This window comes from Lepidochelys kempii, chromosome 5 (assembly GCF_965140285.1).
Source record: "Lepidochelys kempii isolate rLepKem1 chromosome 5, rLepKem1.hap1, whole genome shotgun sequence".
NCBI lineage: Eukaryota > Metazoa > Chordata > Testudines > Cheloniidae > Lepidochelys > Lepidochelys kempii.
The window spans coordinates 17939144-17966106 of NC_136384.1; the positions used below are offsets into that span (position 1 = coordinate 17939144).

A 26963-nucleotide genomic window follows, 5' to 3' on the forward strand; every position below is an offset into this window, starting at 1 on the left:
ATGTAACTCAAATGTTCCCTCCCCCGGCCAGCGATTTCCTGGTTCCGCGTTGTCTTGCATCATTCCCACCCAGGGACCTTGACACAGAAATATAAACTTATACAAAGCTTTGTTGCCATCCGATTGTAAGGCCTTGATATCCCTATCATAATGTTTTAACATATAGCCCAGAGGCGTAGAAGGATCAACAGTTCTACTGGACCCCCCCCAATCTTTTCCCAAAGACGGAACCTCTGGCTGTTGTCTAGACAATCACAAAGGAAAAATTCAGAACTCACCAAGTTCCCACCGGCCGGTGTTCACCAATAGGTCCGGACCCTAGTGCCTTTAGGGATGCCTTATTTCGCCGAAGCGGTGGGTGGAAGAGAGACGGGAAGCCTTCAGGGTTAAAGCAACCCAGGTGCCGGCAAGAAGGATTCAGAGTCCCGACCGTCCACCGGTCCGGAGAAGCAGCAATCCCGGACGAGCCCCCAAATTGTTAGGGAAAAAGGTTTCCCCTCCCGTCTAGGGTTAGGAGGGTAGCCTTCCCTGGACTTCTGTATTAGCCAAACAAAACACAGAGTCTTGGCTCTTTGATAAAGTGAGGCACTTTAATGCTAGCAAGTACGACAGCTGAAGGGCTCACCAATTCCTTTACAGAGGAAAATGGTGAAGCCCCGAACAAAGAACAGAGATGGGCTTTTATAGCCTGGTTCAACATACAGTGTGATATCTCTTCCAGTTCAAGCCGGTTAACCCAGTCTGTTTGAAGTTCTGGGGTAGGTATACACATGGAGGCTTATCTGTATAAGGAATTCTTTCCCCAAAGCGGGGAGTACAGGTTACACACAGTTCACATTCCTTCTACCCATAACCTTAGAGAGAAGACAGAAAAGCACAGAAAAAAAGACAGAGGCTAGCTTTACATGATTATAGGGTTGTTTTCTGGTTCTTTTCTTTATCAGTGGTGTAGCTAGATCAATGGATGAATTCTTCCTTTGATCTAGTGCTGTCTACATGGAGACTTAGGTCAGCTTATCTATACCACTTGGGTGTGGATTTTTCATACCCTTGAGTGACATATTTATGTCAGCCTAATTTTCTAGTGTACACAAGGCCTTAGATCCACTCTTTTATAGAAGCCTTTCTCACCTTTTCTGGAAGCTAGTCCTTTAAGCCTTGTGTACACTACAAAGTTTTGTTGGCAAAAGTTGCCTTTGGCTGACAAAACAGTGGAGGTGTACACACTACAAAGTACTTTTGGCGGCAAAGCTTTGCTGGTTTGCCGATGAAATAAAACCACCTCGATGAGAGGCATAAAGCTTTTTGCAGCAAAGTTAGAGAGACAAAGCATCAGAATAGAGACACTGCTGTTAGTTATGTCGACATAACTGGCTTCTCCCAGTATCCCACAATACTGCTCTGCTCACTGTTTTGATCTCTGCTGCCCTGCAGGCATGCGCCTCTCCTCTTTCAAAGCTCCAGGAAGTATCAGACAGCTGAGCCTGCTGCTCCCTTTGGGGAACATTAAGGGGAATGCTGCTGTTCTGCCCTGCACTAGGAACACAGCAAGAGGCAGACTGCTGCTGTGGAGAGTGGCGGGTGGATGGGGGAGGTGACATTCTTCAGCATGGAGAGCTCACAGAGCGGCTCAGGACATGGCTCCTAGCAGCTGAGGAGGATGTGAGGGAACTCAGATGGAACCACAGAACCATAGACAGGCAAGCAGAGCGGGCTGCTTCTGCCAGGAAGAGGGGCGGAGGGAGACTGCTGTACTAAGCAGAGCCGGGGGCTGATATGGGGAGGGGTGTCCTCCTCCCCCTGCCTCAGGATAGGTCAGTCAGCCTGCTGTCTGCTCCCTATGCCCCCCACGCCCTACTCTCCCCCCCCTCAAACATTTCAGTTGAAAAGTGGCTGACAATCTCCTAGGGTGCCCCTGGAACAATGGGATTGAGAAATCTGCATCATGTGATGCTGTACCTCCCCACGAGGCATTGCAAACCCTTCCCAAAGTACTCTGTGGCCAGCTACACGGTGGGATAACTACCCACAGTGCACTGCTCTCTGTGTCGATGCAAGAGCTGCTAGTGTGGACGCACTCTGCCAACATAAGGAGCGAGTGTGGAAATGCAACAGCAGTTTAATTAAAGTGCTTTAATTAAAGTGGCATAACTTTTGCCGACAAAGTCTTTGTGGAGTAGACAAAGCCTTATATTCAGGAGGCAGAAGCAGCTGTAGTCCCATTTTATCCCTTCCTGCTCCTTCCCCGTTAGTTAACTAGTATTAGCACTCCTATGTTGTCAACCTCCACCCTAACCTTCTATTTCCTGAAAAGGTGAGACATCATCACAGGCATTGAGAGGTAGTAAAAGCTAGTTGCATTGTGAACTTTCCCAGTAGTTACTTATTTGTATTATTCTATAAATATTTGTATGGGTACTTAAATTAATTTTTTGATGGAGTTGATGGTTTTGAGGAAAACACAGGTTTTCAGGAGAGGCTTCAGTAGTGGAATGCTGGTTGTTTGGTGCACAAGATCAAGGAAAATCTTTTCAGATATAAGGGGAGAAGGCACAAATGGGAGAATGAGTTGAAGGAAGCAGTCAAGTGGAGGCTTTGGCAAAATGAATCATGCAAGAAAGGATTTAGGAAGGTGTCTGATGAGATATAGGCAAGAGGGCAGTTTGCAGAGCCCTGAAAATCAAGAGCTTGTATATGGTGCAGAAGGCCAGGAGAAGTCACTGAAGGGATTGAATCAGTTTGACTCAGTGTCCTCCAACGTGAAGACAGACATTCGTCATATCTATGGCTGCTTATAAGAAGGATTAAGTAAGAAGTCTGGCTCAAGAAAAATTATGGGGATGAGGACAACAACTCAAGTAAAGATATCAGCACAATATAGTATTGTGCTCTATTTGTTCTGTTTGCCCAAACTAGGCTTTTAGGTTGCATATTAACTAGGACTAGGAAGAGTATTTTTTTTTGCAAGAATGCTTCTAAAAAGCAAACCTTGGAAGTTCCTTGGTGGAATACTTAAGATAAGGATTGCCTGTTGTGTGGCCCAGAGCCATAAAACACAGCTCCTGCAAGGTATCTGCAAGGTGAGGATAAAGCCAATCAACTGCAGATTTTTATTACTGGAGATCTCAAACAACAAACATGTTCCTGGTGATTAACAGAAGTAGAGTTATGTGCATTTATTTTTGATTACCTGAAGGCTAATGCAAAATAAATTCAGCCCTTCTGTCCTGGCAAGTCGTCAGCTGTGTTAGACTGTGTAAATCAGGGCCCCTGCAAAGAGGCCTTGAAGATGCACCATTTAAATCCTCAGGCTCAAGTAAAACTGAAGCGGTGCATGGCTCTCAGGAGAGGGGAGAATCCCTCCCAGAGTGCAACAGAGAAAGTCTTCATATTTCAGAATCCGCTGTAGATAGAACCTGTGGTCTAAGGAGAATCCATATCCACTCCAAGAAAGGATCTGCTCTGTTGGAGCTATAGCTGCCTCAGGGAGAAGGCTTAAAGGGGCCTAGATTGCATGGGATGGCAGACATAGTTTAAAAAAAAATAAGGGGGGGGGGAGCAAAATTTGGAGATAAGTCGTGGGACAGAGGCAGGTTGGTTACTGGAGACAGGACATGTAAAACAGTAACATATTTGAAGCAAGCCCTCAGTTTTGGTACAAACTAGTGAAAGATCATCACTGGATAATAGCAGGCCTAGCATGTCTTTGAGACTTTAAGACTTATTCATGGGTTTGATAGGGAGAGTTTAGTAAACAGCAGATCATTCTGTGTTTAAGCACTGCTGATCAGATGAACTATCTTTTGCTACTGCTGCTTTCCACTAAAAGGTTCTTGCTAATAGCAAATTGGAAATAGACCTGGTTTTTGTTTCTCTATGCCCATTGCTAATGTTTTCTCGGAAGATGGGGAATTCTGCATCTCTGCTGATACCAGAAACACTGTGAGGGTCTAAAGCAACTTGCTTTTAGGATGGTTATTAATTATTATTAGTATTAATAATAATTTATTATTAAAATATTAATAATAAAGGGTAGCACCAGATCCCCTATAGTTGTTTGAAAAATCCCTTTCCATTTTAAAGTTCTACTTTTCTAAGTTCTGTAAAATTTGCACAGTTACTCAGGTTGCCTTGAAATTTGGTGTGCTTCATGTAGGTGTGGGGTACGGTTAGTGAATCAAATGTGGAGTCATTTGAGCAAGAGGTTCCTGAAATACAGCCGCCCCAAAATTAACAGCGTTTCTAAAGGTTTGCATATTCTGGCAATGTTTGATGTGTATCATCCCCCCCTGACCTAGAGATCAAACCAAGGCTCTGATCTCAGTACAAGGGTCTCAGTGACTTGAGGGTTAACCTCATAGAGTGCATGGCACCCACTAGCCCTTTGGGTGAACAAAATTTAGAAAATTATGAGCAAGAGTTTAGTTTTCCAGTCTGGTACTTGACCCTTACTCGAGAACCTAGCAGATCACACTGAGCATGTGTAGAGAGCCTAGCTAAGAGGATCTGTAAGTGGAATGCTTTATGGGACTCAAGAGCTTAGGTAGCTCAAGAGGCTAAGTCCTTGATCCTGAGCCCCCCTCACCCAGGGACAATTTGAGTTCCCTTTGGGCAGAAATCTGGAAAAGATCAGGAAGCATACTGCTAAAATCTGTCTCTGTGAGGTGTGGGATTTTTTTTTTTAAAGAAGGGAAATGCTTGCTGGCAGGGGAACGGCATTTTAGGGGGTGGAGAGAAGTAGGGGGTTGGGGCTGCACTGGACAGGGGGGATGGCAACACCCAGTGATATGAATGGAGCAGTTCACCCTTTTCAGAGTTATTGTTTCAGGCTGTATTCGTCTCCATTGTGCATTCTCTCTCAGATGAGAACATCTCATTTAGGTGAATGGGCCACATTAGCCCCCTGTGAGCCTGCTATGTTGCTGATGGATGTGTGCAGCCCCGCTCCTCCATTTTCCCTCTAATTTTGTACAATCTTGTAATGCAGTGCTAGCTCTGATTTAGCTGAGCTTAGGAAGCCCTTCCTGTTTAAAGGATGACTCTTCTAAGTGCTCTAAAATCCACATGTTTAAACTGATTGTTGTGAAATTTGTTATGCTTCAGGAGCGTGTAGGGTAGGGTGGGTTCCTTTGAGCAAGGAGTTCCCAAGGTACAGCCTCTGGGTAGTGGGGAATCAGCATTTTCATTACGTTCTCAGACTTTAGTGACTTTGAAGTTTGAAATCCACTTTGGGCAGAACTGAGAATGAGCTGTAAACATTTGAGAAAAATCTGCCCCGTCAAGGCTATTTTACATTTTATTTTATATTGGAGAAATGTAATCTGAGTACAGCCAATAAATAAGAAGGTGCTTACACTGTTTTTGAAAAGAAAATAAATGAGATAGGTGAATGCTCACTGGGAGGGAAGGGATGATTAGGGGTGCAAGAATAAGTGGGAATGAGGGAGAGGGGTTTGTGTCTGTAGTGAGGGATGGAGTATTATAGTATTGGGGAGAAGGAAGAGGGCTTGGGGCTCAAGGAAGGAGGATGGGGGATTAGGAGGAGTGGGAGGGTCTCGAGATAGCAGATGAAGTTATGGGTTCTGCTCCTCAGTGTATGTGCTGGGATCTGGGGGAGTCTACCCCACAGCAGGGCTCTGAGGCCTCGACCTGTCTGCTGAGTGTGCTGGAATCTGGGAGATCCTGCTCCTCTTGCGGGGTTTGAGGCCCTCTCCTTCCGCATCCATATAAACTGGGATCTGCAGGGATGGGAGCTGTGCCTTTTCACTTTAATGGACAGGCGTTACCTACACTTTTCCTACATTCCCCCAAAGAATACCACACTCATAAAATTTAACGAGCACTTCATAACCTTTTGCACCCCTTTATACTTGCACACAGGATACCACTTTAACCTATGCTTTCCCCTAGCTACCATTAAATCCACAGGCCGCTCTCCTATCCCATCTCATTACTGACAATATCAATAGTAAAAAGACCACAGTTCTTGTGCTACTGACACAACCTACAAAATTCTGTAGTGAAATGGTGCAGTCTGGAACCGCAAAGTACATATTCATCTCTTTCCTTTCATCACTCTTGGAGGTGGTTGGGGGGATGACTCAGACCCAAATCTACTCATTTCACAATCACAGCTCTGATTAATTCCCTGATCTCCTCATATCACAAACCTCTGACAACTTGTCCCACTTACTGGCTCCACCATTCAGTACAGCTACACCTAAAACACTGAAAGCAACTAGAATGCTTGCAGATAATTCTCAGTGGCTCATGCCAGCTCCAGGAAGGCAGAGTTAAGGTTGTGTGGCCTTCCTTGTTTTTAGAAGTTTGAGTTTTGCAAAACTTAGCATTCTGTAGGGGCATGAGCTATCACTGGGCAACAGTAACTCTGTGTTAATGAACATTTTTGCCATTGAATTTGAAAATAAGTTGTGACATGTGTAGCAATGTTTTAATAACAAACTACCCAGTGTATTAATTGTCTTAAATGAAAAGTTTGCTTCTTATACCTTTATTTCAGAAACAATACTTAAATGAACTGGCCTAGGGGTATGTGTTCCACTCCCCAGCCCTTCTAATGTAGAAAATTAGAATTTCCTTAAATGGAAGGGGTCTGTATTTTAGGAGGAAGGGGACTTGAGTTCAATCTCAGCTGTTCCAAATGATTGTGGTGAGCAGCTCAGGAACTACCGTAAAGAGTTATGTAGCTACAGATTTGTTACAATAATGGAATATATTAAAGCAAATAAACTTCACATGGCAGATTTTAGTCATGCCAGTTAACACTTTACTGAAGGGTACTCAGATTCTTCGGTGATTATGGCCGTATAAGAGCCTCTAATGAGTAGAAATAATAACACCTAGCTGTTATATAGTGATTTCATCAGTAAGGAGATAAGAGCCATAATCGCCATTTTACAGTTGGGGAAACTAAGTGACAGGAAGGTGAAATGACTTGCCCAAGGCCACCCAATAGACCGGAGACAGAGCTGGGAATAGAACTCTGGTCGTAAGGCTCTCATCACTAGGAGGCACTGCCTCCCCGAGCATCCTTTTCCTTTAAAATGTTGTGTTGTAGTTAGAGCAGAGGTCTGGGAGATGCCACTCCAATGTTCTACTTCCAGCTTTTCCACTGGCTACCTGTATACCCTTGGGAAGTGACTTTTCCTTTCTATAGGTTTTTCCATCAGTAAAATGTGTCTCTGACAAAATGATGCTTGCTTACCTGACAAAAGAACTGAAAGGCTTTGTGAATGGATGAACATTTATACCTCTTTTTGAGCGCACTGGTCAAACAGCATTATGTAAGTGCAAAACATATCAGTGCTTGATTATTAGAGGCTAGTAGATGGCCCCAACTTTTATCTGCTCTCATCTTACTTTTCCTGTTGCTCTTGATTATTGCTGACTACTATCCTTCTGCCTGCTGAAAGGGTGAGATGAGCAGCTGCTTCCTAACCCATTGAGATTCCTGGCATGGGATGGAGGGCCGGGGGAGGTGTCTAAGGGTGGAAGGAGAGAGGTGCATCATAAAATTGGATTATTTTCTCCTTTTGTAAAGTATCAAGGCCACCTAAGATGCACTGTAATGTAACTTCTTTATTTTTCACTGAACAAATTTAATACTGCTACAGTATATCTCCATCTAACCCTGATATAAAGAGCAGAGAAATGCAAACATTGAGCATAATATTCAGGGGGAGGAGAGTGTGGCGGGGGAAGAGGGGCAGTAAGCATACGGAAAACATAATACTGAAGAATTCACTGGGGCTGTTCAGTTTCACGTAACCCATCCTCAGCTATGGATAAAAATAAAGTTGAAGTTAGATATGATACAGCATAAAATATTCATGTTATTTATTGGTGCTGAAGGCTACTGCTGATTTACTTTGGATTTGTGGTAAAGCGTAACAATGCTACAGTACTCAATCCAAATAACCCTAGCAGGTTGCTGCATTTGGTTTCCATTATTATGGAATAATAAATGGAAAGCCTTTATTATCATTAAAAAGAAAAGGAGTACTTGTGGCACCTTAGCGACTAACAGATTTATTTGAGCATAAGCTTTCGTGAGCTACAGCTCACTTCATCGGATGCATTCATCCGATGAAGTGAGCTGTAGCTCACAAAAGCTTATGCTCAGATAAATTTGTGGCACCTTAGAGACTAACAAGTACTCCTTTTCTTTTTGCGAATACAGACTAACACGGCTGCTACTCGGAAACCTTTATGATCATTGTTGTTATTTTAAAGAAGACAAGCTAAGCTCTGGCAGAAGAGATTGTTGTATCTTCAGAAGTTTTCCCTCTCCAGTTTGGTGCTACGAGCATGAGAATTTCACCCTGACAGAAAGGAATGTCCCCATTCAAGTCAATGGGAATTTGTTAATGAATAAAGCAGGGTTCGACCCTCCGTGTGTACTTTATTCATCAGTAGTTGAAGGATTTTTCTGTACGCTAGAACATGCTTCTGTCCTTTAAGCCGGACAAATAGATTTAGTAAACCAATGGACATACATGACTTGTTCCTTTCTGTCAGGATCTAGTTCCTTTGCCCCTACACTCTTGAGAGGGAAAGCTTTAGAAAATATCGCGCCCTGGCCAGTATCTGTGATTTCTGTTGTTCACTAAAGTAAAATGACATATACAGTGAAGTTTTAACTTACCCTGCAAGACATTGCATGGTATCCAGCAAGGACAGCAAAGGTGTTGTGCTTTAGCAAAAGTGCCAGTTTAGGGTAAACATGGGTGAAAGTAAGGTGAAGAACTGGGAGCCAGATTGTGCTCTGAGTCTCCTCACTCTGTGCTTTAGAGTTAGCGGGTTTCTTCTGGATTTACACGGGGTAGTTTCAAGCAGATATTTTGCTTAGATGCAGAGTGTTTCAAGACTCTTGTCAGTCCACTGCCTTACTTATAGAACAGAGTAAAATGGGGAAGAGTGTGGACAGGTAATGGTCAAATCTGAGGAGACATGGACTTAAATAGGATCTTTAACATACAAACAACACTCTGAACCTGCGTTTGTGTGTGTGTGTGTGTGTGTGTGTGTACTGCACCTACCACAAAAGCTATGAAAGTGATCAGAGCCTCTGGGAGATGCTGCACTACAAACAATAGTAGTGATAAATGGTTTCTTATGCATATCCAATGATTTAGTTTTGCCAGCTAATATTCAATAAAATACCAATCTGTTTCTCAAATTGGCATTTGACTCTGCCTGGGCTTCTTCCTGTGTAGTGGCCATATAGAGAACACTCATTTCATTGCCCTATATTTCAGGGCTGAATTTAGAGATGCTTTTATCAAATTTGTCTCATTCAAAGGTAAGTTACGTGATCTGATCACTCCAGGGGCCTACAGATATGTAAGTAAATCTGTGCAAGGATCCAGGAACTACAACTCAGGTCTTCTGAGCCTGATAAAGCTGATATTCCTACAGAGTCACAGCCAAGGAGCAGTGCAGGATGGCTGGGTGTTAGAAGACTGGAATGCCGTCTTTTGAGCATAGGTCCTGGAACTAGGGGTGCTGCACTCCCTGGCTTGAAGTGGTTTCCATCATATACAGGGTTTACAGTTTGGTTCAATGTCTCTCAACACCCCCACTATACAAAAGGTTCCAGCACCCCTGCCTGTGAGCATTTTCCACATTTTAATGACCTTCATTGTGCTCACTCAGCACAAAGACTCCAGCAAGGACAAAGGCCAGCTGCCTTGTACATTCTGGACCATATCACCTCAGACCTAGGCCCACAGTTTGTCTCACACTTTTGGTGTGAAGCACTCTGACTAATGGATGTTTGCACTTTTACCTGCTCCATGTATCATCCCCAGACAGGTGGGCAGATGAAGAGGACTACCAAGTATTAGAGTGATACCTAAAGTGCTTTGTCAACGACCATCAAGACAACTGGTTCTTCCTTCTTCCTTATGCTGAGTTATCATACAACAACGCCAACTACTCCTCCATGGGGTAGAGTCCCTTCATTGCCAGTTATGGGTTTCACCCTTCCTTCCACCTGGCCTTGCCAGCAGCCTCTCCAAACCCAACAGCTGCTCACTGGATCCAACAAATTCACCATATCCATGAGGAGATTAAAGATAACCTCAAAGATGTGACAAGGAACAACAAGTGGTACTCAGATCATCAATGCCAGGAAGGCCCAGCTGTCATGATGGATCAAAAGGTCTGGCTTGCAGCAAGACACCTCTGCATGCACAGGCTATCCTGCAAGCTAGGGTCCTCAGACCCTTCCGGATTTGTCAGCAAAAACCCCATCATCTTCAAATTGCAGCTCCCTTGATCACTTAAGGTACATCTAGTTTTTCATGTATCCCTTCTGAAGACTTACACAGAGGACCCCTTTCCTGATCAGTCCCAACAACCACCTCTGCCAGTCCAGATCCAGGGGCATGAAAAATATGTAGTCCATGCTATCCTTGACTTTAACTGCAGAGTGGGATACTGTACTACCTAACCAATCGGGAGGGCTATGGTCACGGAGAACATAAAGAAGGGCTATACTGGGTCAGACCAAAGGTCCATCCAGCCCAGTATCCTGTCTACCAACAGTGGCCAATGCCAGGTGCCCCAGAGGGAGTGAATCTGACAGGTAATGATCAAGTGATCTCTCTCCTGCCATCCATCTCCACCCTCTGACAAACAGAGGCTAGGGACACCATTCCTTGCCCATCCTGGCTAATAGCCATTAATGGACTTAATCTCCATGAATTTATCCAGTTGTCTTTTAAATCCTGTTATAGTCCTAGCCTTCACAACCTCCTCAGGCAAGGAGTTCCACAGGTTGACTGTGTTCTGAGTGAAGAAGAACTTCCTTTTATTTGTTTTAAGCCTGCTACCCATTAATTTCCTTTGGTGGCCCCTAGTTCTTATATTATGGGAACAGGTAAATAACTTTTCCTTATTCACTTTTTCCACACCACTCATGATTTTATATCCCTCTATCATATCCCTCCTTAGTCTCCCCTTTTCCAAGCTGAAAAGTCGTAGCCTCTTTAATCTCTCCTCATATGGGACCCGTTCCAAACCCCTAGTCATTTTAGTTGCCCTTTTCTGAACCTTTCCTAATGCCAGTATATCTTTTTTGAGATGAGAGGACCACATCTATATGCAGTATTCAGAATGTACCATGGATTTATATAAGGGCAAAAAGATATTCTCCATCTTATTCTCGATCCCCTTTTTAATGATTCCTAACATCCCGTTAGCTTTTTTGACTGCCACTGCACACTGCGTGGATGTCTTCAGAGAACTATCCACGATGACTCCAAGATCTTTCTCCTGATTAGTTGTAGCTAAATTAGCCCCCATCATATTGTACGTATAGTTGGGTTTATTTTTTCCAATGTGCATAACTTTACATTTAACCACATTAAATTTCATTTGCCATTTTGTTGCCCAATCGCTTAGTTTTGTGAGATCTTTTTGAAGTTCTTAACAGTCTGCTTTGGTCTTAACTATTTTGAGCAGTTTAGTATCATCTGCAAATCACCGCACTGTTTACTCCTTTCTCCAGATCATTTATGAATAAGTTGAATAGGGTTGGTCCTAGGACTGACCCTTGGGGAACACCACTAGTTACCCCTCTCCATTCTGAAAATTTACCATTTATTCTTACCCTTTGTTCCATGTCTTTTAACCAGTGAAGAATGCTCCTTGGAACCTGCTGCCCATGTCCATGACCCTGACTTGGAAAAAGGTTTCATCAATATCACTTAGATAAACCAGGTCTGTAACCTATCCGGAGGAAGGGTGCCTCTGAAGTGGTGGTGGGTGATGTAAGGAACCAGAGATTAGAACCTGGGACAGCTGATGTTCGCACAGTGCCACCAGGAGGCCAATCCTTGCTCATCACTACTGTCTCTGACATGGACCCCAGCACAGCTGTGACCGCTAGGCCAGACCACTTATGCCCTGGTCCCTTACAACCTACCAGACCCAAATTCCTATCACTCTCCATCTGCTTCCATGAGCAAGACAATAACTTCTTTGCGGGAGGGCGGGAGGATAATTTTATTAGCTAATAATTTACCAAAAAAATCCCAAAACCATAATACATTCCTGACCAAATCTTCCCATGTGTAGCAAGTAGATTTAACTGTATCTTTATAAATAAATATATAAATGTTGTGGGCATAAGAGGAATTTCATTGTATTATACAAATATTTCTGTCTATAATGATACAATGCTTAGTATACTAAGTTTCTTACATGTTCATGCCTCTGTAGTATTTGACACTGCTCATAATATGGATTATGTAATGTTACACTATTCCTTCACAGTATAAATTAATAAGCATACAGTGTTGCCAACTCTTGAGGCTTTATCACAAATCTCCTGATATTTGGTGATTTCTTTAAAGTCCTAGCTCTTGGATACATGTGATTATGTGAGAATCTCAGTTTACGTAGAAAAAAAAAATAAAAGGAATTTTCTAGTTCTGATGGTTGGAGAGAAAAGCATAAACTTGAGCCCTAAAAGCCAAAAGCAAAGCACAGCTAAATACAACCCAAAACAATTAAAAAACAACAACCCCCTCCTCCCCACCTCATCATTTTAAGACAATGATGTCATGATTTTTGAGGCCTGAACTGTGATTTTTTGAATTCTTGGGTGTGTAGTTCCTCAGAATGAACCTTTCAACTAATTTGCTTCTTCAGTACTTCTCTCTAGTTTTTACTGTTAGATAATGAACTATTAGGAGAGTGCCAGGCCCCTTAAGGCCCCTGTTGGGAGGCCTCAGGGTTCTACAACATCCTGTCCCAAGCAAGGAGCTGTGAAGGTGGGTCCTCCAGGGCACTACCATCATTCTATCACCCCCTGAAGAATCACAATTAGCATTTACAGGCTTGGTGGCCTGCAGAGTTTCCTCAGGCAGCAGATGTGAACAGTGGAACTATGTTGAACCAAAGTGCTAAAAGCATTACCTGATAGTAATTCAATTATAATCGACATTACTGGGCAGGAATTCTCACTTTGTATTATCCCCTTTCCCCTTTGCTCCACCAGTGTCCCCAGCCTTATTTACTTGTTTGACAGCTTCATGCACAATCATCTCTGTACCTTCTTCCACACGGGCCTCTATGCTTGGTGTCACCTCCCTGACCTCATCCACATGACTTTTACCCTGTCCATCTTTAAGTCCCTCTTAAAAACCCATTTCTGTCATGCTGCTTATTGTGAAACAAGGAGACCTATATAGATTGCCCATGGCTGTTCCCCTTACCCTGATATCGGCCAGCTTGTCTGTCTGCTCAGACTGTGAGCTCTGAGCCATCCTTCTTGAATGTTTGGAAAGCAATGAGCTTTGTACCCTGCTGTAAATAAACAAACAATGGGTCCAAAGTGGCAAAACATTGCCATCCTTAATGTCTGTTGAAGTTAGTGCCCATTGAAGTAAGTGGGAGTTAAGGGTGCTCAACACAGAATTGGGCTCAAAATGAAGGTAGTAATAATTGGTAAAACTAACACTATAATTATGACAGTCAACACTTGTTCAAACTCAGCTTAATTTGGTGGAAAAGTGTTTTCTGTTTTATATAGAATTATGCCACCCTCATCACTGTAGCATCAGAGCACCCTCCCAGCAGTTGAAGCAACATCGCTGACATCTGTCACATGTGGTTTGTTCTCTCTCTGATCCTCTCCCCATGAGAAGAATCATGTTTGTAGTGTAGAGTGTTTTGGGAGGGTCTCTTGCTGCTGTTGTGTGTTTTTTAGTTTTGTTTTAATATGTACCCACAGCTCCGCGTTTGTTAGAGAAGGCAGATCAAAGAAGTGTGCCTTGCACTTGGAGAGGAAGGTGGTGAGATTTGTGACAGTCCTTAATTCTTGTGGAATTTTATTCAACAATCTGGGAAAAGCATCTAAGAAAGTTCTATATCCTGAAAGGTCCCAGAGCCTGGGCTCCAGCTCCAGCCAGAAAGTCTACACTACAATTAAACATTCCTGTATCCCAAGCCTTGCAAGGCCAGATGACTCGTGCCAGCTGCGGGTGTTTAATTGCTCCCTAGACAAACCCTATCTGGCTTGAAATAAGGGCTGAAGCCTTGAACTTGATTCAATATTCAGTAGAAAGCCACTGTAGAGAGTTTCAGAGTAACAGCTGTGTTAGTCTGTATTCGCAAAAAGAAAAGGAGTACTTGTGGCACCTTAGAGACTAACCAATTTATTTGAGCATGAGCTTTCGTGAGCTACAGCTCACTTCATCGGCCCGATGAAGTGAGCTGTAGCTCACGAAAGCTCATGCTCAAATAAATTGGTTAGTCTCTAAGGTGCTACAAGTACTCCTTTTCTTCTTACTGTAGAGAGTGGAGGATATGCAGCAGCAGCATGCTATACTGTTTTTTATCTTTGGTGTGTTTTGGATCCAAGCACTTTCCAAAAATTGAAAATGGATGGTCCATGCTGCAAGCTAGAGGTTGGAAAGGTAATGTACATAAGCATTTTCTGCCCTGTAGTCTAGTCTAAACGCAATGTGTTTGCTGGTTATGACAGAAGTCAATCCTCTGACTGAACAGTTTGACCTTCAGCATGTCAGAACTGGTCTGTCATATTAGGAATACCTCATGATATCACTAAGGAATAAACTACTGGTCATGTCACATTAGACAGCTGTTGAGATTTCTAAAAGCTTCAGCTCCAAAATATAGAGCTGGATTCATAAGCCATGATGAAAAGGATTTGCTGATACAGATGTATTAGTTTTACACAAATCACACTGACCTTTGTTACATTTGCTGGGCTCACTATCACTGTCTCACAATGAAGAATCCATTAGGGTAGTGGGTTGCCTGAGCTTTGAGCCCTTCATTCGACAGGGTTTTGTTTGTGGCAGCTGCTGCCCAATGGAAATGCTGTAGGTCTCCTGTGCAGCAGAATACAATTGTGAGGGTCTAGGAGCAATTGCTCATCCTCAGAGGCCAAGACATATTATACACCATCTCTTTACCCAGAGCATGATATCACTCTATTTCCATAACAGAGCATTAGGGATTTCCTTCAACATTGCTCAAGGAATCTCTCAGGCATCCTAATGGCAGACAATTGTGAGCCATTCAGCTCAAGTAGAGGTGAAGATGTCAGTGATCTAGGAAAGCGCTTTTATGGTTTTGCCAAAGGAATTTTAAATTTTCCAAAGGTCTCTTCAAAGTGATTGAGAAACTAAATAGTTTAACTACGGGGAAGAATAAATATATGGATTATTAATTATTTCTTTTGTAATAACACTGAGAGATCCCACTCCATTGTGCTGGTCACTGTACAAACACTTATAAAAACAATGTCCCTGCTCCAAACTACTTACTTTGAATTTAATAAACTACATTGTTTATGACACATGTACTACCAATGCATGGCATGTGGATGACAAAGACTCCATTTTTATTGTTTTTAATAAGAGATTTTGAAATATGGCTCCTTCTAGATCCCTCAGCAGTGACAGGCCTGTTACTTTTTCTTGCTGACTTCCTGTTTTGAGAAGCAGATGAAATTGTTCCATTGGTGATTGGCAGGAAGCCTACTCCATTTACTGGCTGCAAGTCACTAGCACCTTGGCAAGAAGTGCTGAAAGGAAGATGAAGAGATTTGTACCCTCTGATTTCTGTCTGAGCAGGGACAAAGCAGTATGTGGGTTTGTCAGTGGATTAAAAAAAATAAGGGTAATATTTCCTGTTTCCCCACAGGTGTATTGTCACTGAAAATTAACAGTTCAGCTAGTGTGGATGACAAATAGCTATGCTCAAAGTGATTCAAACCCAGGTGGAACTCAACTGTAGAGATGTCATGTGGGCTTATGATATATAATATGCAAACCTTATGGCATTTTGACCCCCTAAATATCCAAGGTGAAATTCTACTGAAAGAATCTACTGAAAAAGATTTAGTGGCATTATAGCAGAAATGCAGTAATAGGCTCCTAATTCAGTAATAGAGTGTGAAATGCAAATTGCAGAAATGACATCTCACTTTACCCTCAGATGCCTGGATTGAAAACAGTTTGATTCCTCTGAAGTGAGTCCAAATGCTTTGTTTTTGGGGATGAAGCTGGTTGAAAACATTTAAACTTCTTTTGATTTCTTGGCAGAAAGCAATATTACTCATTCTGGGATGGCAAAACAAAGAGGCACTAACTAAGGGAACATCAGAATAGCATAATAATAGGAGACTTTTTGGCGGGCAAATATTGAACATAAAGAGTATCTGTTCAAATATTTTTTAAATGGGGGAAAAATTGAATGTCTGAAAGTAATTGATGTCCTTAGACTGATGGATCCAGGGTTTGTTGCCAAATGGTAACTTCCCACATGGGTCTGTGTGAACTAGTTGAATGCCCACCCCATTCTTGGCAGAGTGCATAGACCTGAATTGGAGTCCAAACTTATCTCCTTCTGGGTTCTGTTTTTATTTTATTATCTATAGCTGAAAACTAACTCCACAACATGAACCTAAGCTTCCTTTCCACCTGTAAAGTTTCTGTCAAGATTTCCCCAAAAGTTAGGTCGACGTAAGTTGCCTCATGTCTACTTAACTTTGTAGTGTAGAAAAGCCCTTAGTGGAACTCCTAAGTACCTAAGTTGCCGCTAGAAAATTTTACCTTTAGTCCATCTCTGCCTCAGTTCCCCAAAATGGGGGTAATAACACTGGCCTGCTTCTCAGAAATGTCTTCAGTATAAATGTGTTTGTCATAAATATAAAGGGAAGGGTAACCACCTTTCTGTATACAGAACTATAAAATCCCTCCTGGCCAGAGGCAAAACCTGTCAGAATGAAAGGCTTTGAATGTCATTAAGCAAAAGCTTGAACATTGGTTCAACGTTTCCTCCCCTGGGAGTGTAGTTTTAAACAGAGCAGAGATGACTGTTTCACCAGCTTCCTTTGTTTCTCCTAGCCCTGGCCTGCTCTGCTCTTGAGCCATTCAGGGTACATTAGCACCACAAATTAAGGTATAATTGTAACAGGGGGAGGCACATCTGCACTATTTTTAATCTAATTAGCATGTTTAACAATAATAGTGAAGACATGGTGGCATGGGTTTCAGTATGGGCAAGCAACCCAAGTACATACCCAGGGCTCACTCGGGTGCACATCTGCCCTACAGTTACACCTTCACCTGTGGTGTAGCTGTACCCTCACTTTCCAGCCTTTGCTGTTTTCCCCATTCATTGTCCTTTGTCACTGGCTGGTCAAGTTTTCTTTTTTGAAAACCATAAGTGCTTAAGTTTTAGGTGTAATTGCATAGGCATAAAATATCCTATTAAGATGCATTAAGTTGAACAACTTAAAAGCTTGGTGAATCTTTCTAATTAGGTTGACAAAAGGGACTCAGAATAGCTCTATTGTAGTGGTTGAGGCATCTTCTCTGGTTGGCTTTCCATTATAAAAGTATTTTTAAATGTATATCATTAACTTCAATTTTCTCCCAGTAGGTTCTTCTAAATCAGAAATCTAAATTATATAGCTTTACCAGAAGCTTTTCATCAATGTTACTACCTCTACTGTGGTTTACTGCCGCCAATTTCCCAAGGTGTGATTTGTAACAAGAAAAGAACCATTTAGATGATGATGATACAAATTAACCCTAGCACAAAATTACCTTTATTTAACCATATGCTAAAATACATGTTCTTTTGTAACATTTCTTCTGCATACTGCCTCAGCAAACTGAAGTGCCACTCCATCAAATGTTTTCATTCATTCACCCCAAGCTAGAATTCCACCAAAGCATTTAGGGCCCCATTTTCTTCATCAACCCCTAAAATGCAGCAACATTTTGGAAGGAACACATCCGTTATTTAACTGTGTGGTGCACAGCAATACTTCACAACCATTTAGGAGAGGAAGGAAAAAGGAATCCCGTAGCCCTCTGAAACTGCAGAGATGAGAAGTTATTTTAGTTGGATAGAAAGAAATTGCCCTAAGGGGAATTAGGGTCTTAACTTTAGTGTCTGAGCCAAAAACATTCACTGTTGGTGGATGGGGAACCCTGTCATTGGTTCTGTGATGACCATAAGTGACCAAAACCTCATTTTTACATCTCTTCTTAAAAGACAGCATCTCCAGCAACTCAGTGCCACCAAACGCTACTCTGTCACCCTGATTCAGCACAATCCCAATAGAAGAGTTCCACTTACAGGCAAGAATTGTCATGACTTATCCTTTAAGGTCCTTGTACAAGTACTGTCCAATCCTGACCCAGCTTAGTGTGTGAGATTTATACAGTATTACAGCCCAAATAAGTCTGGCTGCAAGCAATGAATACTCAATACTTGCTGATACTTTTCTCCCCCTTTCTTTGTTGTTGACTCCCTGGCTCAGCTAGTGTGGAGAGTTTTTCTGATGAAGTAGAATAAAAATATGGGAAAGGAAAGATTAAAAAAACAAAATGAAAACAATAAAAATAAGGGAGAGTTAATTAGGAAGAGGTTTATGGAAGATCTGCTCTTCCTTTGGTGCTGCCTGAACCTAACAGAAGCATATAGCTCCTTTTCATTAACTTGGTTCCCTGCCCTTCAGCTACTGTGTGCATTGAAAGTGGAAAAAAGGGTCTTGCCTTGATGTTATGTAACCTTGCAGACATTAATTTGAAACAAACAAAACACTTAAAGCAGCTCTCATTCATGGGATTTTACTGACTGTTACTAAATTGCTGAATATTTAATAGCTAAGCATGCTCCAGACCCCAAGGTCTGTCCCCCAAATGATAAGCCTTTTTATTAAATGAACTTTAATTACTTAATAATTAGACCTTCTATAGGGAAAGATGTGGATCCTGATAGGCTGCCAACCAGGCTGCAGGGCAAATCAGACCTGCATGTCATTTTCAGATTAGAATTAAAAAAGCAGGTCTGGGTGTAATGCTCTGAGACAGTGGGTGAAAGGCAGCTAGCCCAGTGCATTCAAAGCCATAGATGGCATGAACCTGAACTGTGAAGTGGTTTATTTTTATGGTTGTCTTAAAACTAGTATAACTATGCAAGGGAATCAACGCCAGACTAAAGCATTTGAACCAGATGTCAGTACTGTAATGAGGATTGTGTCTGGGGCAACTAATATTTAAAATACTTTAGGTGCTGGGAAAACATTGTGATAAATTGCTGACCATGTGATAAATGTTTTGACTGTCTCAGTATCTACTCATTAGTCCTCTCCCCGAACCAGCATACAACATTCCAGGCGTCTGAGCAGCTTCAAAAGAACTATCTTAATAATAATTTAAAAAAAAGCCTAATAATGTTGTTGAATTTCACCATAAAAACTGTACAGACTTGAGGCCTTTGCCAGGCAATATGTAGTCCTGGACCAGTGACAGCATTGGGGTGTGCTATAGTGGGATCCCGGAGACCTATAAACAGGAGCATTGTACATAACCACTGGAAAAGAGAAGGTCCCTGCTTTCCAGTGGAACAGCACATGCTTCTAGCCCTGCAAGGACCCAGGAGATCAGAATTTAAAACCGTGACATTTTATATATATACAAAAAGCCTATGGTAGGTTATTTTGAAACTTTTTTTTTATGGCTCTCTCTGTGTTCTGAATGCTTGGGCTGAGAATGAAGGTACCTGACCTTAGAAAAAATGAAAAGTCCCAATAATGTTTTAAAACTCTCTAAAACATGCCTAAAATGTCTTTTCTGTAACACAAGTGGTATATATAGAATGTATGGTGGTGTCGAGTGGTGGTGCTTTGGGCTGAGTGCATAACTAGTGACTTTGCCTCGCAAACGTAACATGGCCATCCAATCTGTGACTGATAAAATCCTTATACCACACTGCACCAATCTGTAGCCATCTACAGGGTAGAATTTCAAAAGCACCTATGTAGCTTAGGAGCACAAGTCCCATTGGGGCTTCACAAAGTCGTGTGCTTTTAAATCACTTAGGCACTCTTGAAAATCCTAACTATAGTGTCTTTCTCCATCTTTTCCATGAGTTGTAACAATGTGTGTGTTATATACAGTAGAGCTGTCATAAATATAAAGGGAAGGGTAAACACCTTTAAATCCCTCCTGGCCAGAGGAAAAACCCTTTCACCTGTAAAGGGTTAAGAAGCTAGGATAACCTCTCTGGCATCTGACCAAAATGACCAATGAGGAGACAAGATACTTTCAAAACTGGAGGGTGGGGGAGAGACAAAGGTTCTCTCTGTCTGTGTGATGCTTTTGCTGGGATCAGAAAAGGAATGGAGTCTTAGAACTTAGTAAGTAATCTAGCTAGATATGCGTTAGATTCTGTTTTGTTTAAATGGCTGATAAAATAAGCTGTGCTGAATGAAATGTATATTCCTGTTTTTGTGTCTTTTTGTAACTTAAGGTTTTGCCTAGAGGGATTCTCTATGTTTTGAATCTGATTACCCTGTAAGGTATTTACCATCCTGATTTTACTTTTTCTTCAATTAAAATTCTTCTTTTAAGAACCTGATTTTTTTCATTGTTCTTAAGATCCAAGGGTTTGAGTCTGTATTCACCTATGCAAATTGGTGAGGATTTTTATCAAGCCTTTCCCAGGAAAGGCGGTGTCGAGCTTGGGAGGATTTTGTGGGGAAAGACGTTTCCAAGCGGGCTCTTTCCTGGTTATATATTTGTGAGACTCTTGGTGGTGGCAGCAATAAATTCCAAGGGCAAAAGGTAAAATAGTTTGTACCTTGGGGAAGTTTTAACCTAAGCTGGTAAAAATAAGCTTAGGGGGTTTTCATGCAGGTCCCCACATCTGTACCCTAGAGTTCAGAGTGGGGAAGGAACCTTGACAAGAGCCAAATTCACCACTGAAATAGGCATATCTCTCTCAGCCACCACCACCACCACTGTCCCCAGTACACCCTTGTTTAGAAGGACTTTTTCCACAGCAGGAGTGGAAAGTCTGCAGTCACTTGCACTGCTTTGCGTATGGGCTTGGAAGGAAGACCTCCGACCCTCCTCTCTCTCTAACCCCACCCCAAACTTCTGGGTCTGGATTCCCACACAGAACTCACGAAGGGGTTTGTGTGGTGTCTGGTGAAAGGTGCATGTGCCACAGGGGTTCCAGGTGAAGTGAAGCATGTTCCTCCTTTCCTACAATAAATGAATCTGTGACGTATGGAGGGTGATGGTTGTTTGTATTATGCCTAACATTCTTAAGGAGTTCTGGAGTCACTACTTAGGGTGGCCAGGTCGAAGTGAGAATCAGCCTTGGTCCTGCAGTTATTTTATTTATTTTATTTGCCTAAAATGGAGACTCTTGGGATTATTGCATGGACTCTTGAGGACAGCCAGCTGTTTGTGACAAAAGCCTTGGTCATATGCTATCTTGATGGACAGGTTTTGTTTGTTTGTTTTGCTCTCTTAAACTTTCATGAACCTTCTTTTCTGCTGACATGGATGTAGCAGTGGCTTTTAAAAGCTTTCTGTCTACACTCATGTTGCTTTTAACTTTTTAATTTTTTATTTAAAGCAAAGCTAAAATGGAAAGCGTTCAGTGCTTCTGCTTTTCTAGTTCATTTCAGCTTTGCTGTGTGTGAAAAGCTGTTTCATCCTGTGTCTGTGCCAACAGCTTAATTTGAAATATAGCATTTTTGATCTTTCTGTAGACTATGGAAGGGTGCAGCTGATGGCTGTTCACCTGTGGTGTGGAATTCCAAACTACCATGTAGAGTTTAGTTGTTCTTTCTCTTTTCAGAGCAAAGTACTCTTGAAATATGTATTAACTGTGATCATTATGATTACAAAGTACTAAACATGTTGGACAATATGCAGTATGACTTTTTTTAACATGCAGGAACCTTTTCACAGGTTGCAGTTACTGTCATTAAAATTCATTATTGAGTTAAAGGATGCATGTGTTCCTCTCCTCCAACTCCATCCTTGACTATTTAGCTAAATGTGTGTATATTATATGTGTGTTTGTACAGCACCTAGAACAATGGGATCCTAGACCATGACTGGGGTTCCTAGGCACTATGGAAGTATAAATAATAATAATATATAGTTCTTGCTACCATAATATCTGATCAGCTTACAATCATTAATGGATTTCATCCTCACACCCCTGCCCTCCCTCTTCATGTGAAATATCTCAGGTGGTGAACTGAGACAATGGGTAGATTACGTGACTTGACCCCAATCACACAGGAAATGTGGATAAGACAGGAATTGAACCCAGGTTTCCTGAATCCAACTCTAACAATACATCTATTAGACCATACTAGTTTCTGCCCTACCCACTCAGTGAACTTTTGAGTGACTTCTTCCTGGTCAAAATGCCAGGGCCTTTATTTTCTTTCTCCTTGAACTCTTGGTGGCCTTGGACACCAGCGACCATTCCCCTACTTTTTGAAGTACTGTACTCTGTTGACTTTTGAGGCTCTTGCCTCTTACTGGTCATCTCCTACCCCTCCAATTTGCTTTCAAAATCTCTTTTGATGGGTTTTTTTCTTCACTCCCTCCTTTTGTCAATAGGCCTCTCCAAGAAGCTCTGTGCTTGTCCACCTGCTCTTCTCTCTCTACCTCCTATTTCTAAATGATCTTATCCATGAGGGTGGCTTCAAATAGCATCTTTATACTGATGGTTCACAGATCTAAATCTCTGCTAAAGACCTGTCTCCCTCTATCCAAACCCTAACTTCAGCCTGTTTCTCTGATGACATCTCGTCATCATTTGGCAACTGAGCATTCCCTCTCCCCTTCTCCCTCAGTTTTCTGTTGCCATTGATAACATCACCATAGAGGCCTATAATCTGGGCATTATCTTTGAATCACTCAGGCCAGGTCCAATTCTTGCAGCTTCTACCTACTTGACTTTTCACAGATCTGGCCTTTTAGTTTTGGTATCCCATGCTTGGAATAAGGCTGGTGTACTTGGGGTGGGTGGGAATAGTTTGATCATATCATTAAAGACAGTATCATGCTCATATGCATGAGGGGGCAGAATTAATGTTGCATTGGCAACCATAAATCTGCCATTTCCTAATGCCAGATTAGGCATTGGGTGGGGAGTGTTTTGGTTGGTAAACGTGCATTTTTGTAGGTAATTTCTTTTTAAGGAAAAGTTACAAACAATTTCTAGTATCTACCCCTGTAGTAACCCTGCCATCATACATCAGCAGAATTTGAACTCTGAGTCAGAGAGTGCTACCAATTCAGATATAGGACTAACTACATTAGTTGCTACCAAGAGACTGTGGTTGTCCCAGAAGGGGTGGAATGAGCTACTGGTGCCATGTGTCGGGTCTAGGGAGTGGGTTCACCTCTGATAGCTCCCATATGTTCCCAGTGCTGCTGCCACTATTGCTTTGAAAGATACTTAAATTGTTCATTTGCATTCCTTGGGGGAAGTGGTGATTTTTTTAACAGACTAGCTCAAAGCCTTGGGGCCTATTGAATTTTGAAGACCTGCTGCAAACAACAGCTGTGTTAGAACTTCTCCAAAAATAGGCTGCAAGAATCCTTCATAATGAAGAGTGGTAGGCAGCCTAAATATAGGCGTTGCTCCCTCCCCCCGCAATAACATGCACATATACGTCCCTTGTTTTAACACAACAAATAGTACCCTTTCAGAGGGTATGTCAGTCGTACAGTTTGATGTGCAGCATGGAAGAAAGATTCCATTAGGTGGAAAGTTGTGAAAAATAACAAAAGTTTCTTAACCCTACCTAATTTCAGTACATCGTTCTTTGAATTTCATCCTGTTCTGAATAGTTTGTATTGAATAACATGGTGTTTGTACTTTGATAAAAGTTATTCCTGAAGTTGTTTGTAAGCAACGGGTTGCTATTTGGTACTCTTCTTATGTCAATAAACACATCTATTATTTTCTTCTTTAAATTACACTCATTAGTGGCACACTGATAGTCATTCAGCAGCCACGGAAGCCTCAAAGTACTTGTCTGAACATCACTTATTCTTCAGATTGCATGATTAACCAAATCCAGATCAACATAGAAACAGCATGCAATTTATATTTTCAGTGACTATATAATTGCTTCTTTTCCTTGTGCTTGCAGGACCATTGAGGTTTCTTTCCCAGACAGAATCTGTCACAGCTTTTGCAGGAGACACAATTTTGTTAAAGTGTGAAGTAGTTGGAGAGCCTATGCCGATGGTACACTGGCAAAAAAACCTGGAAGACCTGATCCTGAGCCCGAGTGACACCCGAGTGGCTGTCTTGCCCTCTGGAGCTTTACAGATTAGCAGAATCCAAGCAGGAGACAATGGGATCTATAGATGCCTTGGAAAAAATCCTGCTAGTTCAAGAACTGGAAATGAAGCAGAAGTCAGAGTTTTGACCGGTAAGAACCATATGCTTTTACATTGTCCTTATATGCTGCCCCAATTATAGTGGCTCAAAAGCTTGTCTTTCACCAACTGAAGTGGTCCAATAAAAGATATTACCTCACCCACCTTGCCACTCCTAATGGGGGCAGTTAAGTTTTCTTTTCAGTTGCTTCTATAGGTTTCCAAGTTCTTTATGTTGAAGAGCCTGGAGACCTTTAGAAGCTTCTGGGTGTGAAGGTGAGTCACTGACCTTATGTAACTAGCCAAATTTCCATAGGCCACGGTTTGAGAGCTGATGCAATTTTAGTTAAAGGTTTATGTTCCTGTATCTATATCCATATTCATTCCTGTATCCAAATCTCACTCTATGTACCTTTTGGCCTGCCAGGTTTTCCATCACTCCAATATTCTTCCATCTAGCTCCAGCTTCTTTATTTCTAGAAATATTATCATGAATATAATTGAGCAGCAGAAGATTGCTCTGCAGGATGATTCTGTGCAGAAATGCCTTGCCTTCTAGTGCTGTGTGTCTATAGGCAAACACCAGTGAAGTTCTACAAAGACATTAACCATCATATTTTTTAGAATCTGCTGGGAAACGCCTTCCTGCTGGATGATCACAGGTATATGTGACTTCTAGTTAAGCCAAAGGGCACAGTGCAGGTCTCTTGGATTGCCAGAGTGAAATCCAGACCCCACTGAAGCCACTTGGAGTATTGCCACTGAGTTTGGCAGAGCCGGAATTTTACTTCTGAACTATTAGAATGGATCTGTCCATGCATGGATCTCTTATAGGGGCATGGCTCACAGAGTTCTGCTTATTCTCTGTTTTGGGGAGTGGTAGATGGCTCTGGAAACCATTGATTTGATGGGCAGAGCCAATGGGATTTGTAAAAAGAAAAGGAGGACTTGTGGCACCTTAGAGACTAACCAATTTATTTGAGCATAAGCTTTCTAAGGTGCCACAAGTACTCCTTTTCTTTTTGCAAATACAGACTAACATGGCTGTTACTCTGAACCTGTCAGAATGGGATTTGTGAGATTCAGACTTTCTCTGTATGTTAGATTCTGATGCCAGGGCAAAACCCATGGGATAGACTGGGATTATAGCTCCCAAATCCAACTCCTCTGGATGCATTACAGATTGCTTGCAGCTTGGGGGCAGACTCAAACCCAACATTCGCTGGTAGCAAGTTAATACACCACCTCCTAAAGTTCCCTGCAGTTTTTTTTCTGCATCCTCAGTGGTTGCAGCCCTCCCAGCTGCTGAGCTTTTCATAGGGAAATTCCAAACTCCATTTCAAATTCTTAGATAAACAATTCTCAATAATTTGCCATTTGAGGAATTGTATCCTCAGCTCTGCTTCCTCTTCTGAGGCATGGGCAGTCACTGGTGCTCTGAAGGCTTCAGGGAGAGAGCTAGGCTGAAAGAGGTAAGAGGCAAAAGGTGTGGACTGTGGCCCCTCCCCATGAGCGTCTTGTTGAAATATTGGGCCAATTCTGTGGGTAGATGCAGTCTCCCTCCCAACTCAGTCCAGGAGGGGTTACCTTGATACCCTTCCCCCTGGCAGGAAAGGAGGCAGGCAGGATTGGAAAAGAACAGACTCCAGAGCAAGTAGTTCCCCAATCTCTGCCATGGGAGTGAAGTCAAAGTGCCAGCACCCCAGACGTGGTTGCACGTGGGCCCTGGCCATGCTTCACACTGTGGAGCACAGCCACCTCCTCCCCATCTGCTTCCCCATGAGTTGTGGATGGAGGGCACTGGGCACAGTATGGACGCTGCAAATGGCAGTAAGGAGCCTTCATGTCCAGCTCCCTCCCCTTGCTGTGACCTCTGTAATCACCCCTCAACCCCCTACTGATATACCAGGATTAGGCATCCAGAAGAGAACAAGACCTATCTGGCTCATGTGGATCCCATACAACAGAGGGCTGTGATTCTGGGGACTTGAGACCCAGAATCCCAGACCCCTATTTGGGACCCAGAAAGGGCCTATTTGGGAGAGGGACATAAGTAGTTCCAGCCTCTTTTAGGACAGGGAAATGGCTCTGAAAATATTTCAAGTGGATTACAATCTCGGAACCCAATTTCATTTCGCCATCAAAAGCAGGATTATGGGGACAAGCTCCCATAAATAACTGAATAATAAAATCAGCCTTGTTTCCTCTGCTCCCCTCCCTGGAATGCAGCAGGGCAACTGATCCTCAGCACCTGGTTCCCTGTCTCATGAGAAGAGTGCAGCATGGTGGATCAATGCAGAAAAGAATAGGCCATAAACATACTGATTCTTCTAGGCATGCATGTATGTATGCCCCTCCCCACAAATAGAATTGTTCCTTCTTAGGGCAGGAAGGCCAGATTATCAGCATTAGATAATCAAATATTTACAATATATTTAAAGTACTCAACACAGGGAAGAAGGAAATTTACTTACCTTTTTCTGAACAATTTTTCTGATTAGGGTTCTGTACAGAGAAAGCTGAAGCAAACACACAAAGTTATACATTTCCTGGAATATGTTGGATTTAGGACAGACACAGACATATAATGCCTGGGAAGTCAATTATAGGCCTGAGCTGAGAATGAATACTATCAGATATAAGGTTTTATCTCAGAAGAATGTGCACAAATATGAAGATGGCCATAATGTAATACAAGTGGTATCACTGAGATGGAACTCGTTCATATTGGAGCCTATT

The 26963-nt window shown here is 42.2% G+C and overlaps 1 protein-coding gene across 1 annotated transcript in view; it reads left to right on the top strand.

The window, feature by feature from the left end:
- The window catches only part of DCC (DCC netrin 1 receptor), a 967455-nt gene that overhangs the window by 402286 nt on the left and 538206 nt on the right, over positions 1–26963 (top strand). The window contains exon 3 of the mRNA XM_078852711.1: positions 23993–24277. Coding sequence (XP_078708837.1) covers positions 23993–24277 — 285 coding nt within the window. The remainder of the gene's footprint in view (positions 1–23992; positions 24278–26963) is intronic.